The sequence below is a fragment of the Gossypium arboreum genome, chromosome 6 (genome assembly GCF_025698485.1).
Source record: "Gossypium arboreum isolate Shixiya-1 chromosome 6, ASM2569848v2, whole genome shotgun sequence".
NCBI classification, from domain to species: domain Eukaryota; kingdom Viridiplantae; phylum Streptophyta; class Magnoliopsida; order Malvales; family Malvaceae; genus Gossypium; species Gossypium arboreum.
The window spans coordinates 4,226,378-4,245,711 of record NC_069075.1 but is presented as its reverse complement, the minus strand read 5'-3'; the positions used below and the strand labels follow the sequence as shown (position 1 = coordinate 4,245,711).

General features: G+C 29.7%; 1 protein-coding gene and 1 long non-coding RNA gene across 2 annotated transcripts; both read left to right on the top strand.

Moving 5' to 3' along the window:
- The first annotated feature begins 839 nt into the window (after positions 1–839).
- Positions 840–1,532, top strand: LOC128294150 (uncharacterized). The gene is made up of 2 exons (XR_008284418.1): positions 840–1,038; positions 1,190–1,532. It is a non-coding gene; the product is annotated as an uncharacterized LOC128294150 (long non-coding RNA).
- Positions 1,533–4,061: 2,529 nt separating this feature from the next.
- On the top strand, positions 4,062–14,708 carry LOC108484175 (uncharacterized). Its single transcript, XM_017787868.2, has 7 exons — positions 4,062–4,745; positions 4,861–5,072; positions 6,064–6,724; positions 7,270–7,612; positions 9,425–9,504; positions 12,171–12,365; positions 13,744–14,708. Exons 1-7 carry the CDS (start codon positions 4,554–4,556, stop codon positions 14,335–14,337), a joined length of 2,277 nt encoding a protein of 758 aa, XP_017643357.1. The 5' UTR covers positions 4,062–4,553; the 3' UTR covers positions 14,338–14,708.
- Positions 14,709–19,334: the final 4,626 nt, after the last annotated feature.

The following is a 19,334-nucleotide window of genomic DNA, read 5'->3' as shown; positions in this document are numbered from 1 at the left end:
AATTGAATTTTGATTTTTTATTTTTACTAAATTTTATTTTAGTTATTTTTTAAATTAATGAGTACTTAAAAAGTAAAAAATTTTGCTTTTTTAAGCTCTCGTATGTAATTATTATAGCCAATCATGATTGGCCAAAAGTGTACAATTGTTAAGTTTCCTTGAAATATTAATAGTTTATTAATGTGAATAATCGGTAATACATCATCGTTGATTGAACAATTACGTGTCTCATTATGAGGTTTAATACCTTTTCTTACCAATGTTAATATTTTTTTATCAATTATATGTAAATTAAGACAAGTGGACTGACATATGTCACTCTTTTAGCGATACTAGGAGATATATATAACAACATCAATTCAGAATATCAAAAGATAAGATGAAAAAAGTATATGTGCCAAAACGAACAAATTAAAAGTGCAAGTATCATGTTGACAAATTTATTAAAGTTAAGGGCAAATCTTGTCATTATCCTTATAAAATTTGAATCCAACAAAAAAAAAAAATAAACTACATGCAGTATCACTAAACTATCAACAAAATTAGGTTTTGGTCACTCAACTTCAAAAAGTTATAAAATGGTTATTGAATTATTTAAAAGTTTTCATTTAAATCACTAAATTTTTCATGAAACAACTTTAAACGTCGTGAATCTATTAATTAAAATTCAAATAATTTTCTTCTTCGATCTCTAATCAATGAAATCAATTTCATTTAAATGTATATTTTTTTACTTATTAACGAATACTAATCTATAGTATCAATTATCGAATCGTTGCTTGAAATTTGATACTCGAATTTTAAAAATAAAAACTTAAACACTTCTCTTAATTTCCCTTTACTTTGCTATGCGCAGTGTTTGGTGTTTAAAATATGTATTTTTTTTAAAAAATTTCTCTCTCATTTCTCTCTATCTCACCATAACCCTGAGTCTAGAACCAAACCCAACGATCTAATGTTGTTCATCATCGCCGGCGATGGTTTTTGAACAAAGGTTGTCAAATCTTCCCTTTCCATCTCGGCTTTTCATTTATCCAGGTATATTTACATAAAAAAAGGCTGGAAAACCCTAGATTTATGTTCAAATTTTGCGATTTCATACACAAAAAAAAAAAGTTCCTCCGCCGCTCCAAATCGCCTGAAAATTTAATATGTTTTTAATTTTCTTCTTGCGGTTCCTGTTCGCCAGTTCCAAAAGTTCCAGGCTCTACCACTACCTGTCGTCTTCTCCGTCACTATGACCGCCGTGTCCCGTACGCAATGTGTAGCTGGCATCACCATGTCGAATACTGGTACAAGAGTTTTTGGGGGTCTGGCCGCCTCTTTCGGAATTCTTAAAATTTTTATACTAAAAAAACAAATATTTTGATTTTCAAAAGTTTAAAATTTGATATTTTTGTCCCATTCCAAATCAATAAGTTCAAATTAAAAGGAGGAGAAGAAGAAATTATTTGTGTGGTGAAAATGAAAAAAGAAAAAGAAAAGAGATATGGTAATTTTATAAATTAAATAATTTTAAATGTTGAATAAAATTGTTAAAAATATTTAAAAGTTTATATTAATGAATTTTTATACTTTTTATTTTCGTACATTTTAGAATTGGAAGAAGTTTTTTAATTTAACTTTTATTTTTAAAATTTTAACATTTAATATTGCTAAAATAGAATAATATATATTTAATTTTTAAAATAAAATAAATCCATTATCACTATCTTTTATTTATAACATGTTCAAATTCTTATATATAAAAAGGGTTTTAATTTATTAAATTTATTAAAATTTAATTTAATATTTAAATAAATATTTTAAATACATTTTTATTTTTTGAATTAATTATAAATTTTAATTTTTATAAATTAAATAAATATTATCGAATTAATATTATATTCTAAAATTTAATAGTTTTATTGTTTGTTTTAAATCTTAATTATAATTAATTATAATTTTAATTAATTATTAATTATTAATCTTGAGTATCTATATATAAAAATTAATTCAAATATAGACAGTAAAGATTAGTAATCAATAATAAATTATAAAATTTAATTAACATTTAAAAAAATTAAACCCTAAAATATAAATACCTAAAACAATATCAATTTGACAATTAGAACTATAAATTACTGAATATTTAATTCATGATTCGATGGTTAAAGTTTATCCATTTATTCATTTTGATACTAAAATTTTTTCCTCAAATTATTATCTAAAGTACACAAATTTCTTAATTTGGTGTGCTTCTATTATATTTTAATCAATTTTTACAGACTTTAAATAGTAATTTCTTTTATTAAATATATACAAATTAAAAATATAAATATAATTGATAAAAAATCAAAAATAAAATAATTAAAATATTAGTTAAAATTAATAATAGTATTTTAAAAAAATTTTAAGTATTTTAAAATTTGTTAATATATTAAAAGTTTTTAAAAATAAAATATTTAAATAATTTTGTAAAATTAATAAAATGTAAAAAGTATTTAAATTTTATTAAAAATTGTAAAATTGTAGAAATATTCAAAATATTAGAAATAATATTAAAAAATTTCTATTATTCTTATATTATTTAAAAAATTTAAATAAATTTTAACTATTTTTAAATAATATTATTAATTTCAACTTTTTTTCAATTATCATAAAATTTTTGTAATTTTATTTTTATAACTATTTTTATAATTTATTTTTCTTGTCTAGATTTTATTTATATTTTAAAATATTTCATGTATTTATTTTCATTTTATATGTTTTTAATGTGTAAGAAATATTTATTTTTTATATAAAGATGTCATGTGGTGCTTTTTAATTTACTGCCAAAATTTTTGTTTGAGTGGAGGTATATTTTAGGTACCAATTTGAAGTAAAAAATTAAATATCAAAACAGAAAAATGGATTATTCATTTTAAGGGTTTAATATTTATATTTTAGGATTTAATGATTTCTTTTTGTTTTAAAAATGAGTATCGAAATCTTATTAAAAAATTAAAATTATCATATCGAAATTTATTATGTGTTATATATTTTAAAATTTTTATATAAAAGGTAAAATCATCTTTAAATTAATAAATTTCAATTTGTAAAGGAATGTTTAGGTCGGACTTCAATATGATAATTAGAAGTGCTCATGGGTTAGGTTAAGCTCGAGTCGAGACTTAAATATGATATAATTTAAGCTAACTTAAACTTAACCCAACTTGAAAAATGGATCTAAATATTACCTTAATCTCGTCAATATTTGTAAATAGTTAAACATAGCTCATTTTAAGTATACCTATATTAATTTTTAAAATTAAAAAATTATATTATTTTTAATTTAATATTTAATAAATTTATATATTTTTTCATTTATTAAAATTTTATATAGGCATACCATCTTTTTAATGTTTACAATATAGTATTACATATTAGTATAAATTTAATATTTTTTATGTTATAAATTACCTAATATATACAAAAGCGTAATAAAATATATTGTAAACTTAGAAAACGAGTTAAAATAAGTTCGAGCTTTGAATATTCAAATTCTAACTCAACTCATATTTTAACGAGCTTAAATTTTTGTATAATCTCAATTTTAAGATTATTTAAACTTATAGCTTAACATTTTACCGAAATTTTCTTAAATTTCAGGGCCGCCATCAACAGATCTAATATTATACTAACTGCCTTCAACAGATACAACTCCTTCCAACGACAATTAACTGATCAAATATATAAAATACAAAAATATAAATATAAAATAATAAAACGAACAATACTAACAATACAAATTTTTATTAAAAATAGTTTGTGTTATAAGGATTTTGAAAATTTTATGCTATTATTTAAGCTTCTAAATTAGTGTCACGAGTTTATCGAGTACTAATTTATTTATTGAATTTGAACTGTGTTATTTAGCATAAATAAAACATTAATTTTATTATTAAATCAAAATTTTATTTTAATATGATATGATATTTTAATTTTTTGAAAATCTAATTCAGCTGTGAAAGTATTTGATAATTTTTAAATTGATACCATGCTTAAAATTATCGATTGACTTATCTCAACTCTGAGAAGATAAACTCATTTCAGCACGTTCGTACTCGTGCCTTCCTGGACCGGTAATAATAACAACTAAATTAAGGCTCAATCCGCATTTATATTTTAATTTTATTATGGGTATTTTATTATCTGCATGCGTGTATTAGAATTTCCAGTTATTTTATTTTCTCATAAATATAGTGTTTTTTTTTTCACAATACATGGAATGAATCCTGGTTCATAACTGACAACGCTTGGTCAAGCTTTTTTCCAATTTATTTAAAAAAAATTGAATAGAGTGCAATGGCGCATTAATTCCGGAAGAGCAAGGAAAAGAAGAAGGAATAGTTTAAGGAGAATGAAGTATAGAAAGACAATTTCCTTTAGAATTTACTATTTTTTTTCTTAATTTTTTTCTCAAAAAAGTTTTAAGGAATAGTTTGTTTGTTTATTTTCTCAAAAAGAAAAAAAAAAAGGAATAAAATAGACACAAATGGAATTAAACATTAGATAAATAGGATCGAGAAAGGATGTTGAGTTGGTTCCTCGTTGGGTTTGTTGCGGGGATTTGTGCAATTCTGAGTTTTGAACTGTTGGTAGTGTTGTTTGTGTTGAATCTATTGAATCGTAAGATTAAACAAAGGATCAAAAAAGAAACTCATGCAGCAGATGCAGCAGTTCGTAATCCCCAAGATTCCTTTGATTCCATTTGCAACTTGCAGGTGTGTATGCATCCCCTTTATTGCTTAAATCATTATTGTTGATGTTGTTGTTGTTATAATTTTGTTTTTTTGGAGTTTTTTTTGGGATTTTAAATTCATTTTTATCCTGCCTTAGGGGATTGTTTGGGTTCTTGAACCAGGGAAAATTCCAACGAAGGAGCAGAAGAGAAAAAGGGAGACGGTGGAGGTTTCTCCTGCTCGAAGACATGCTAAAATCCAAGATGGTTATCTGACTTTGGCCAATTCTGATTCTTCTTGCACAATTATTCCCCTCAAGGGCTGCATCATTCAGGCTGTTTCTGCTACTAGTTTACCCTCAAGGAAATGGTATTGTCAATGTCCATGTATTTATTATATCAACACTTTTCTTATTTCAAACGAATTCATGACAAAACTAAACTTTCTATGTCAACATCAGTGATAATTTTCCCCCGTTCCCTGAAATTTACATAACATCATTTTCATTTGAAGATTATAGATGCCAGACTTGCTTTGCTACCTTCATATCATGCCATACCGTTCTGATTTGATACTTCTGTTACACTTTTTGATAATGGTTGCTTTACTCGTTTCTTACTTTCCATAGGTAGTATTGGATATTGAATATTTTTCCAAATCTCCATCACAAAAGTTGACATGGCCTTTGTACTCCTCCAATTCGAGGAGGAGGATGACAGAGTTTGGTCCACCGTTTCTGTAGTTTGATTCAGATATCAATGCTCTTGTCCTCTTTCAACTTTTCCATTTGTAATCTTTGTGTCTTGAATATTTAACTTCTCTTGAATGTCATCATTAGTTTTCTTGATTGTTTGAACTAAAGTTGGGTAGTAATTAGAGATAAAATGGAAAATTGTTTGATGGAACATACAATTTGTACCAGCTGATACTGGGGTCCAAGTTGAAGTTATGGCTATTAAAGAATTAGTACTTCTGGCAAAAATAATGAATTTAAAAAAAAAAAAAAAAAACCATTGTATTTGAATATGAATACAACGGTATAAAAATATTTTAAATGAAATCATATGAAGGAATGTATAAATAGACATGTTTGTTTATATAAGGATTGCATTATATATCTTTATTTGAGACATTGTTATAAGACATTTCAAGTAGCTGTATATAATTTTGGATTTTTTGCCCCGCAAGTCCAAAATTTTAAACAAAAGACAAGTCGGACACGGACACATACCAATTTCAGATACTGATACTGAAGTCCATGTAACATAATTTGATATAGCTTAATACATTGATCTAGTTATATGCTTTCAAAACATTTGACTTAGCTTCATTTCTTTGCTTTGTATTAATGATTTCACAGGGCCAAGAGATATCCAATAAAAGTTGAGAGCAAGACTAAAGTAATTTACAATGCAAGTAAAATCATTTACCTATATCTAGATACTGCCTGGGAAAAGGAGTCATGGTGCAAAGGTCTTCGTCTTGCTTCATGTGAGGACAATGAAAAGCTGAACTGGTTCACCAAGTTGAATGTGGACTTCCAAGCTTATATGGCATTGCTAAACGCTGGATATTCCTCATTTATGAAGCCCTCCTTAGGTTTCAGTGCTGAGCCAATAGAGAAGGGAAGCAAGTCTGATGGAATATCAAAAGTTAAATTGTTTTGGAAAAGACTGTCAAGAAAGAGTTCAAAATCTGGTTCAGAAAAAAAGGGAAATTCGGGTAATCAATCCATCCGTGAAGAGAGAAAGTCCTTTGAGAAACAACACCAATTTCAAGATTCAGTGTCAGGCAAGACGTCTAACAGTTCAACTGAAGAAAATATACCATTTACATTGCCACAAGGTTTTCCTCGTTCAGCAAGTCAAAGTTGTGCTTCTGTTATTTCTGATGCTGATTCTGAACTAGACAGGCTTAATTACGATGAAGGAATACTTTGCTGGAACTTGTTAATTTCTCGAATCTTTTTTGATATCAAAGGCAGTGCAGACTTGAAAAGTTCCCTTCAACAACGGATTCAGGTCGGACAGTCACCAAAGTTAGATGTTTTTCTTTTCTTCTCTTTTTTTCGTTTTCTTTCTTTCTTGTGCATGATATTGCCTCATCATGTTTTTTTTGGTTTATTAGTTGCATTTTTTGAGTACGTCTACTCTGCTCATTTCAGTCCACCCTTCTTAAGTATAAAATGGAACATATTTTCTGCTGCTAGGTATAGTTATATTGACATTGTTTATTACCAATAAAAAATTTGCTTCAACTATTTGGTTCATTTTTCGGCCAAAAAAGGCAAAAAGAAAACCTATTTTGTTTCTAAAGGTATGTATTCTGAGTTTCTTGACTCAACCTCTTCTTTTATTAGTACATTACCTGGGATGGCAAATGCTTTGGCCAGTATTTTGGTCATCGATGAAGATTACATTTCTCTTGTGTGTACTTTTACTGCATTGATGTTTTGATTTAGATGTTCAATGGTCATTTTGACATTTACTTTTTTCTGTAATTAGTTCTTTTGGAAAGTATTTCAATGTAAATTGATGATACTTGTGGTTATTTTTATGATTAACAGAGAACATTGTCCAATATGAGGACCCCTAATTACATAGGTGAAGTCGTTTGTACCAACATAGACATTGGGAATCTCCCACCTTATATCCATGCGATGAGGCTTCTTGGCAATGACATGAATGAGGTGTCGGCATTTGAGGTTGATATGGAATATTCTGGTGGAGCTCTGTTACGTGTTGAAACAAGACTTGAAGTTCGTGACCAAGATTTTCAGAAAGGCATAGTGGATACAACTTCAGAATCAAATTCTGTTGAGGATATGTCTTCGGACCTTCTTGAAGGATTTGAGCATTTTGGAAAGCATTTGAATCTTCCAAAAGAGGATATGGTCGACCCTAAAATTGGTTAGTATAATAATGATACTGAACTTTTATGCATTTCCCAATCAGCATGGCTCAGAAGATCTGCATGACACTTGCATAAGGTTTGTTAATTGTTCAATTATGAAGTAATTGTCAAAAAAATGGAGTCCCATTTATATTTAAAGTTCTTGGACACAAATTGGCAAAGATCAAAACTGAAACCGTCTACTGGAACATCACAACTTGAAAATATTCCTAGTTGGAAGGCCTTGTTGACTCCAAATCTCTTTCCTGGAGTTGTCCTCTCTTTCTAGCATGCCATTAATGATTCCCCTCTTGGTATAGGGCGTTTTATGGAGAGAAACAGGTAGGAAGACTATGTGTATGAGATGCTTATTCTCTTGGTTTCTTGATATCTACTTATAAGGTAACCCACAGTAGCTAGCCTAGTGGTCGGCTTTGTCATTTCAGATTCAGTAAACCATGAAGGAATCATTCAAAGGGATTTAGCCATAACTGATTGATTTGAGGAATTTTCCCTTGGAAAGATTTCATGCTTCAATTCAAAGGTGAGAGGAGAGTAATGTAGGACAACTTTGGTAGGATTTGATAGGACGGGGCGCATGTTTATTGTTGAATTATACTTAGTAATACTAAAAAAAAACAGTAAAAAATGGATAAAGAAAAGAAACGACTCATAAGCTTCAAATCTACAGTTCTTTAATTGTATCAGACAAACAATAAAATGGAATAAGAACCTAAGCATCATATGCTGGGTTCCTTAGGAGTCACCTAACATTGATTGTATCGCACAACTCACAGTATCATGATGCTGAAAAAAGGCTCAAAATAATCTGTCTTCCCAAAGAAAGAGAACTATTTGAACTGTCTCCTACCCAGCCTAATGCTAAAAGAACTAGAACCCTTATTCTTAGTAGATCTTAAGATACTTTAATATCAAATAGAAAATTGACAAGCTTGACTTAAAACAAAAACCTAGTAGAATAAGGAGAACCAAACTAAAATACCAATCCATAAATTTAATGTGAAGTAACAAATACAATCCTAGATGTATAGAATATTAGAATTAAGGTCATAAATACAACCTAGTAACAAGCAAAATCTCATGTAAGTTAATCCCTAAATTCTACTTTGCATCTCCATCATGTGTCTTTCTGAAATCTGCTTCTATGGCTCCATTGCAGTTGCCTAAAACTATATTGAATCTTGTGGTTCTGTTTGATTCCAAATATAGCTCAAGGAGCAGTTATGGCTGGTACTTTGACTTTATTCACTATCCCCCAGTCTGACATGGAAAAAGACGTAAAGAAAGAAATAATGGGATAGAAATGAAGTGGTTCTTAGCCTAAACTGGAGATTATCTTTGTTTTTTTTGTATTTCAGCCAAGGAAAGAAATCAGATGACTTTAAAATAATACAATTTTATATCCTTGTTTTTCATTGAAGTTTAGGGATGTATTTGTAAAATTATACTAAATTTTATTAGTTAGTTTCCTTTATCTTCTAACCCATCTAATTTAGTAGATCTATGATTACAGTAGTTTGGAGAGGAATGCATGCATCACGATTTTTGGGCTTCTTTTACACCTCTTTCCACACTTGATTTTTCCACCTCAACAAGTTCAACATTTCACTTTGTTTCCCTCTTTTTTTTTTTTTATTATTCAAAGGTGATGCTTTTCTTTCAAATGCACCCTTTTCTGTAGCTAAACATATTTCATCTAATTATAAATTCTAAATCGATTCTATACTTTTCTTTTTTTTCCCTTCTGTTAATTTGTCTAGGATAAATGTGCTATTTTCATCTTTTGATTTACTTTCATTGAGTTTCAGATAGTGTAAAAGGCTCTAAGGGTACATTGATGTCTCGATGGAAGTCTGCCGTGAATAACGTAGCCAAACAGGTCTCACAGGTGTGTGTATCTCTTTGTACATATAGGTGTTTCAGCTTAAACAAATGCATAAAAATGGCATTCAATGGTTATGAAAGTATCTATGCAGAATTTCACTGAAAAATAGATAGTTCTTGCAAATTGAATAAGGGAACTTTATATCTGCCAGTCAAAGTTCTTTAAACTTGGTATTTAAGAATCTAGAGGGAACCCTTATTCTAGTTCTCAGTTGAATATAGAATAAGATAATCTATCATTTCTGCATCTGAATACTATCTTATTGAACATAAAATAAGAAATTTGAATATTATTTTGTTAGCAAATGTTTCTTTAGAGAAAGGAATCCCACAAAAATGAAAATGTTGAGATTCATTTATGTTCTGTTAGATGTGATAAGAGAAGTAATTCAGGTGCAACTCACATCCTTGATGATGGTAGCATTTTAATTGCAGAAGAAAATATTTTACCCACAGATATAGTGGTCTGGTAGCCTGCAAATTGAATATCTTTAATAGATGTTACCTGAAGTATCTCTTAAGCTGGCTCGTTCCTGAATAGCATTGATAGAAAGCTTTTAGTTGCATGTTATGAAGTTCAGACACAGCTATATCATATTTATGTTTGACATGGATTTGCCCTAAAATGTCTGGATATGTATTTCATACTTCCCAATAAATTAAGAAATTTAAAATGAATGTTATTCCAGACACAATATGGATAAACGGTGAAGTCGCAAAAATTTAAAGAGGAACAAATGAAAGAGGGAGAATAGTATACAACAATATAATATTTGGTCTCGACCGATGTTCCACTCAGTTGAGAATCAAATTAGAGGTGACATGGTAGGTGGAAGTTTATGTGATAGTTGGAATGGAAGAAGATGCAGCAGCTGCTAGAGAATATGGAGTTGAAGGAGTTGATGTTGGAGAAGATGGACTTGCTGCTTTATCAATGTTGAAAGGGAATCAAAATAATCCCTCTGTCCATATCACAAATAGGTCCAATCAATCAAGTAACGGATGTCAGTTTTTTTTCCCCATGTCATACTTATAGTTGAAGAAAAGCCTCTAAATCGCAATTATTTTTCTCTCACACAATCATTTGAAAAAAATAAAAAACCTTTTTGGGTTCAGAACTGGCGCTAACTCAAGAATGCAGCTAGCCACCCATTCCCTTTGACTGTGAATCTTGAGGATTGTTCACGTTTTGGTGTTCCTCTGGTGTTTTAGATGTTTTGTCAAGGTTTTGCTACGTCTGTTGATGCTTGGCAAAATAGTATAGACAGATATTTTGTTATTGCTGAGTGTTCATGCAACTTATATTGCATAGTAGTGTTATTCTGGCTGCAGAAAAAACAAACTAACAAGCAAATAAAAGATAAAATAACCTTTAAGGGCTTGGGTGAACCCTTAAAGTTCCTCATTTGAAGATGGAGTTCATCTTTTATTTGATGGTACTACTTTTAAAATGGTTGTCTCAGAGAAAAATTGACATTTACTAATTTGATTGATTGTATCCATACATAATGTGGTGGAAAGGTCTAAAATAACTTCTTGTAATGGTCACATGCTGGCTTTGCTTGTATCATATTTTTTTTAACTTTAACATATATCATATTAAATATTTTAATTAATCAAAACTTATAAAAATATGTGTGTGAAACTAGATCATTCAGAATTTATAGAAATATTCTTCATATTTTCTTTTTCATCTTCAAATATGAAATAAAAATGGGTCAAAGTTTAAAATCTTTTACCAATAGAAAGTAAACATGTGACAGGTTTTTTTAGTTCAGTTTGATCGAGAAACATAAGTAATGACTATTATAATGTTAGATAGATCATACAGGTTCTTGTATTTGGAGGGCAGGCTGGCTGAAATTATTTCTGGCCGCAGTTAGTATATTTGCTACTGGATTAGATTTTAGGAGTCATGAGAGCGATTAGTTCTACCTGATTTTGTAGGAAACAGGCGTTTATGAATGGAATGGTTTAAAAAGTATGAGCAAATTTGAAGCAGCCATGGGGCAGTTAGGTGGTTGTGAATGGTAATTTAAGGGCAATAGCACTTTTGTGTGGAAGTTTGCACTTCTGGGGTTTCTGATCAATGGCAATGAAGGCTGATTTCTTGCAATGCTTGAAAATTAAGATTCTGAATCTGACTAGTGGGGCTATTAGCCAGCAGAAAATCATAAAATATACAAGAAAGAAGATGAGTAAACCATCAAATGATATGATTTTTAACCAAATACTCCTTACAATAGGACAATGATTCTTGAATTTTGGTGGGATTTTTTTAATTTTTGTCTTTAAACCTCAGATCATGTATGTTAGAAAGTAGGCAAAATATTTGCTGAAGTAAAAATATGATTAATTTGTTGTTGTTGAGACCTGTGGTTCAGCCCCTTGATCTCAAGTGGATAGTTCAGATATTATTAACATGGTGATTTGTCATGCCATTATGTTCTTAACAAAACTTAGCTGGTTTTCGTATATGAACTCTATCACAGGTTAACGTAAGCAATAAACTGCTGCTATATGGATGTTTCATTATGTTATAATGAATTGAGCATGCTTTTTAGTATGTCGCTACTAACATTAGTCAATAGTATTTGTTACTGTAAAGAAATATGTGTGTATGTGTGCGTGTGTTTTGGTGCCTAAACTAATAGATATTTCATATTGGAGGTGCCTTTGACTTTGTCAGTACGGGTTGCATCCCTTCGAGGAACACTGCGTTTATATATAAGGCCACCTCCTTCTGATCAGTTATGGTTTGGCTTCACATCAATGCCTGATATAGAGTTTGTCCTGGAGTCTTCTATCGGGGATCACAAGATTACTAATGGACACATTGCTTTATTCTTGATCAACCGATTTAAGGTATGAACTTAATATTTACATAGTGACATATTGCTTTAAGACAAACATATATCTTATTATCTCATTTTTATTCCTTTAGTTTGCTTAATAAAGTTTACACGTGTATTTTTCTTTTTAAAATTTTCTATTTATTACTGTAATTTTATTTACTTTTATAGTTTCTTTTTTCCATTATGTTGATCTCATTTAAGCAGTAGACATTAGTATAAATAGATTTGTTTTCCACCCCTCCCATGCAGAGAAAAGAAAAAGGCTTATGATCAGACTGTTTGACTAACACACCTTATGTTCCCTAGTGTTTTAAGAGAAAACTTTTGTTACTTCATTGCTGAAATTTATCCAACTATTTATCTTTTTAGAAGATATGCAGTTAGTTAAGCAAATAGGAAGTTCTTGGAGTACTTTGTTTTACCACAATGCCATTTTTTAGTGTTTACTACATATCTTATTTTGCTAAAAGTACATGAATGTCCTTGTACTAAGAGTCAAATTCAAATTGCATTTTGTCTTATCTACTCAAAAGATGGGCAAATTAGTCTCTGTATATTATATCAAAAAACAAATTGGTCATTCTATTAAAAATCCATGTCAGAATGAGGTACACTTGGCATGCCATGTGCAACTGTTTGGTTATTTTATACATTTTATCAAAAAGCAACTTGGTAATTTTATTAAAAATCTCATTCATTTCTACTATTAAGAATTGGTCCTTGAACGTCAGAATGAGGTACACATGGCACGTCATGTGTAATTGTCTAGTTATTCTGTACATTTTATCAAAAAGTAAACTGGCCACTCTATTAAAAGTTTCATTAATTTCTACTATTAAGAATTGGTCATTGTATGTCAGAATGAGGTACACATGGCACGACATGTGTAACTATATGATTATTTTGTTAGCGTCAGTTTTTAATAATAGAAATGGATAAAACTTTTAACAGAAAGAACTAGTTTGCCCTTTGATATGATGTATAGAGACTAATTTGCCCATTTTTTAAGTAAATGAGGGTAAAATGCAATCTGACTTCTAATATAGGGGCCTTTATGGTACTTTTACCATAATATCATATCTTTTTGGAACTGCTAGTCCATTTTTTTAAACGTGAAATATTTTTCATATATTATTTTGGATATTGAGATTGAAGATGGTATAGTTATTGTTATGCATATTTTGGGGGCAAACTTGCCCTTTCAATTATTTGTATAGATTATTTTGATGACTTGCATGCATCATCTTACAAAGCCAGTCACGACTTTTTCAAGCTATAGTGAACATAATATCTGTTAGCCACAAGCATAAGTTATATTGCTGGATTCAGCACTAATCCCATGAAAGCTGACTAGTGAGTTTTGGCTTATGCCTCCATCATCTGTGTAGGCTGCTATACGGGAAACTATGGTGCTTCCAAACTGTGAAAGTGCATACATTCCATGGATGATGGCAGAAAAAGATGATTGGATCCCTAGAAATGTTGCCCCATATATATGGCTCAATCATGACTCGTCATCATCTTCTGATATTAAAACACCGCGTGAAGCTCCAGGTCCTCATGTTACTGAATCGAGAGCAAATGAAAATAGTGGGAGAGAGAGAGACTCACATTATGATCTAGAAAGCAAGGATTTGCTTCAGGGAGGATCAATGGAATCTTCAGGTAGACTATCATCAAGCTCGTGCCCCACGCTTTCTCCTTGTGGAAGTTGGAGGTCATTGCAAGATCTAGGAGTTCCTTATCCATCTGATGAACTACATGAATCAGGGCAACAGAATAGAGCTGAGACTTCATACCCCGCATTCTATAGCAGGTCTTTGAAAGAGTTAGAAACGCCGACCGAGGACATTGATGACAATGATTGGGGGCCGAAGCTGGGGAGGAGGGCAAAATTGCGTGATTTTAGGAAGAAAATGGGGGAAAAACTCGGCGAAAAGAAACGTCACATGGTTGAGAAGATGAAACACAAAGGATCTTGAGTTGTGTTGATCCAAAAGGAACTAACCCAAAAGGTATTTTTTTTTCAGCTAATTTTTAAAGAGCTTATATTATAGGATGGATGGATGGATGGTGTGGGGGTTTGTTTGTTTATTAGATATAAGTATAATCCATTCAAATTCATTGCTTCATCAAATACAACAAACTTACTATTCTATATTTACCTGCTATAGACCATTGTTAATGTTATACATTACCATTTTTTTAACCTTTTAAATATTGTAAATGTATAGAAAGGTTTATACATCTTTGGATTCAACTAGATGGGCAAATCATGTATTCCCAAGTGTATCAAACAATTTATTTTGATGTGAAATCATAACTTCCCATGATTTTGTTTTCAATCTTAGAAGACACTGTTTCATTTACAAATATGCTTATTTTTTTAGTTCATTTTACAAATATACATGACAATCAATAAGTTTTGTTGCACTCCAAAAATTGAAGTAATATGTACCTAAAAATAATTAATCTTGAAGATCAAATCCCATTAACGATTAGATGACATCTCATATTTAACGGTTTTACAACATTTTCAGTAACAATATATAACGATCCAAAATCTGTGGACATCGGAAAAGTACATTATCGGGCCTCCGTCTTAGTAAACCGAGTTAGTAAATAATCATTAGGAGTAATTATGAGTTTAATAGTGTGTTTAATTAGATTTTGTGTTTAATTAGATTTTATTTACTGAATTTAGCTTAATTTAAAGTAATTAGAAAAAAGGATTAAATTGAATAAAGAGTGAAAGTTTAATTATAGATTAAAAGAAAGTAAAAGGGCTAAAATGACAATTAAGCCATTTATATGAAATGAGGCGGCATATATGCATTAAAATGTAAGATTTTTGTTTTAATTATATATATTAATTTATAGTATTATTAATTTATAACTTAAATAAGTAAATAAACCAAAACATGCCAATTGTATGGTTATAATTAAATATATGTGTAAACTATAAGAAAATACACTTGTAATATATTTGTATATTTTTTAAATAATAAGTAAAAGATATCTCTTGATGATTATTATTTAATTGATATTATATTAGTGAATAAATTAATAAGTTGATAAATGTAGGATAATGAGATGATACATGTCTAATAATATGTATAATACAATTGTAATAAAAGTATTATTTATTAAGTAGATATTTATTATTTATTATTAATAAGTTAAAGATATTTATTAGATAAATAATTAAAATTACAAGATTTTTGGTATGAAAAACAAATTAGATAATGACATTTGTAATAATATGAATATATATATTTGTATTATAATTATGTATTTACTTAAATTTTAAGTTAAAAGATATTTATTAATTAAATATTGATATTATAAAATTTTTATTTGTTAAATAAATAAAAGGAAGACAAATGAATAGAAATATTAGTGTACAAATGTACAAAGATACATATATACAAATGTATTAATTATATTGTTATTAAATAGATATTTTATAATTATTAAATTAACTTAAATATAAATATAAAATAAAGCACTAAAGCATAAATAAATAAATAAATAAAGAAGAAAGAAACAGAGAAAGCCATTCGAAAGTGGGAAAGAAAATGGAAGGAAAGAAGAAAGGGAATTTTGAGGTTTTAAAGCTTGAAGTTTAATTGGTAAGTTTAATCAAGTCCTTTTTTTATAAATTTGATATTTTTGGAATCCTAGAGTGAAATACTCTTGGATTTAAGTTGAAATTTTGAAAGTTAATAGATTTTTGAGTAGGGTTTATGTTGAATGGAATTGGGGGTTTATTTGATAGAAATTTTGATTGGAATTGAATAAAGGATTGAATTGTAAACTAAGCTATAAGTTTTGAGTTTTACGGATTAAATTGAAATAAATTCAAAATTATGAAAATATGATAAAAATAAATAGTTAAATGTGAGTTTGACAAGAAATTGAGTAGCAAAAAGGTATGAATTGAGAAAGAAAAATATATAGGTTTAGTTAGGATTAAATTTGAAATTAAAGTAAAAGTTAGATAAAAATTTCAGCAATTAAATTGTGTTGTGTTAATGATTGTGAAATTATTTTAATTTTTTGTAGCTAATATCAAGCCTAAAGCATCGGCCCAAAAAGGAAAAGAAAAGATCGTCGAGGATTAAATCAGAAGAGAATTCTAGTTTGTATCACTATAATTCAAACTTTATCATTATTATGTCTTTAATTTACTAATTATGTGTGGTAAGTATTTAAGGTAAGTGTTTAGTAAAATGATAAATTTATGATTGGGTACTGAAATTGAGATTGATACTGAACTGAATTATGGAATACTGAATATTGTTTTGAATACTGAATTGAATTGTAAAGTTACTGAATATTGTCATGTGAACTGCATTGAACTATGAAAGTACTGAAGTGATGAATTACTGCAATACTGTAAAACTGATTGAAATAAGGAATTATATTTGATACTGAACTGAGATGGAAATTGTACTGAAAAGTGAATTAAATACCTTATTAACTAGTCGGGCTAGTCGGATATAGTTGGCATGCCATAGGATGTGGAAGAGTACGGGTTTTTGCCGACTTACTGATCAGGCACTTATGTGCCGACTACTGTTACTGTTGCCAATTCGACACTTTGTGTGTCGAATACTGTTATCGTTACTATTACAGATTTAGGACTTTGTGTGTTGAATACTGTTACTGTTACTGTTACTGCTTCCGTTACTGATTACTATTTAGGTACTATGTACCGTTAAGGCACAATATACCGTACTAGTGTGTTGGTTGGAATCCGTATATCCACTAAGTCTGAGTCAAGTTAATAGGGACAAATGAAATAAATTTACTGATAAAACTAAATTTGAATGATATGACATATGTGAATGGTGAGAATTGAAATAAAGAAATAAGAATAGTATATATATAATCAAATGACAACATAAAAAGATTGAATTGTTCATTAAGTGATGATAATTGTAATGTAAAAGTATGTGTGTGATTTAATGTATTTAATTATAAATTGAATTATAGTGATACCACTTGAGTATATGCATACTCAAATACTGATTGTTTACGTGCGTAGGTTGTAAAAGTCAAGTACTGAACCAACATCCAAAGCCAGACCCGATTTCAGAAACTTTTGGTGATGCATATTTTCTTTTGATGATGTGGCATGTATATAAGATGTGTATAAAGGTTATTATGTTTTGAATATAAATGATTAAAAATGTTAGCATTACAAGTCTAAGAATTATAATGAAAGAAGTTTATCCATTTCAATTTAATTAGTACATTGATAAATTTAAATTGATATTATATTGATTGAGTTTGATTAGAAAGTATTTAGAATAGAAAATGAGCATGTGAAATGAGTTGGTTGAATTGATTATGTTTGAAATGGATACGGTTTTAATTGCAGGGGGGTTTATGTAAAAATAAGCATAAATGCTGTCGAAATTTTTAAAAAAAAATTCTGGAGTAGTTGAATGAGTCCCGTTTCACTTTTAATACATGTTTTAGACTTCGAAAGTTAATTATAGGGACTTAGTTATTAAATTATACTATAAATGTTATTTTATTTGTGAATTATTCGTAAGTTGTCTGATATGTCCAGTAATGCCTCGTAACCCTATTTCAGCGACAGTTCGGGGTTAAAAAGTGTTACAATTATTGGTATGAGAGCTAAGGTTTAGCCAATTCTCAGACTAAATCAAGCTCGTAAATGAGTCTAGAAGTAGATGCCACATTTAAGTCGAAACTGAGTCGAGTTTTTGGATGCTAATATATTTATTTGATTTTGTTTTATAGATAAAATGTCAGATGAAAGAATGGATGATGAAATGTATACTAGAAGTCGAGAATTTGAAGAAACTGAATCTGTTACACCTAGTGTGAATCCGTTAGATAATCAACCTCCTAACGTAGGAAGAGAAAGAGATGACTCATAACTGTTAAGAGTTATAGCCGATGCATTACAGCGTGTAACGGGAACTGTACCTGCTATTACATTAATACCTACTATTAGAAGGGCCCCGATTAAAGAGCTACGAAAATATGGTGCCATGAAGTTTTTAGGACTAAGAGGAATTGATCCGTCCGCTGCTGAAAATTGGATGGAATCAACAAAAAGAGTTTTGCAACAATTAGATTGCACCCCCGAGAGAGTCTGATATGTGTTGTATCACTGTTACAAGGAGAAATGTATCTCTGGTGGGAATCTGTGGTTAGGCATTTTCCGGATGATCAAGTAACCTAGGACTTATTTCAAAAAGAATTTCAGAAGAAGTATTGGGGAAATGTACATCGAAGAAAAAAAGTAAGAGTTTTTAGTGCTGAAACAGGGTAATATGTCAGTACTGGATTATGAACGAAAGTTCTCTAGACTGAGCAGGTATGCTTCAGAATATGTTCCAACCGAGGCTGATAGTTGTAAACGATTTCTACAGGGACTGCGAAATGAAATCAAGATTCAATTGGTAAGTCTCAGAATTACTGAACTTGTTGATCTGGTTGAGCGAGCGAAAATGATAGAACAAGTACTGGGCCTGGATAAAAAGTCAGAAATGGGTAAATTAGCTGGGAAACGTATGGGAATTACCAGTTCTAATCCATTACCTGGAGATCAAGCTTTTGTTTTGATAGGGGTGACAAAAACAGAGGAAAACAAATTACTATCTCCACCGGTAGTGTAAAAGCTCCACCCCGAGAAAGTGAAAATTCTAAATGTAATTATTGTGGGAAAAGACATTTTGGTGAATGCTGGAAGAAAATTGGAGGATGTTTCCACTGTGGCTCTACTGAACACTTTGTTAAAGATTGTTCGGAAACTCAGAATAGTACACCTGCCACATCTCAGATATTAGTGTCGACTGCCAGAGGTAAAGGAATGTCCAGAGGAGGTTCTGTTTCAAGGAGAGGAGGAGCTGGTAGAGGCAGTGATATAGCTACATAGCAATCTAAAGCCAGAGCTCTAGCTAAAGCTTATGTAGTCAGAACTCGGGAAGAAGGCAAT

Coding starts and splice junctions, on each gene's coding strand:
- LOC108484175 (XM_017787868.2), top strand. CDS start 4,554: ATGTTGAGTTGGTTCCTCGTTGGGTTTGTTGCGGGGATTTGTGCAATT. Junction 4,746..4,860: donor ATTCCATTTGCAACTTGCAG/GTGTGTATGCAT, acceptor ATCCTGCCTTAG/GGGATTGTTTGGGTTCTTGA. Junction 9,505..12,170: donor TAGCCAAACAGGTCTCACAG/GTGTGTGTATCT, acceptor TTCATATTGGAG/GTGCCTTTGACTTTGTCAGT.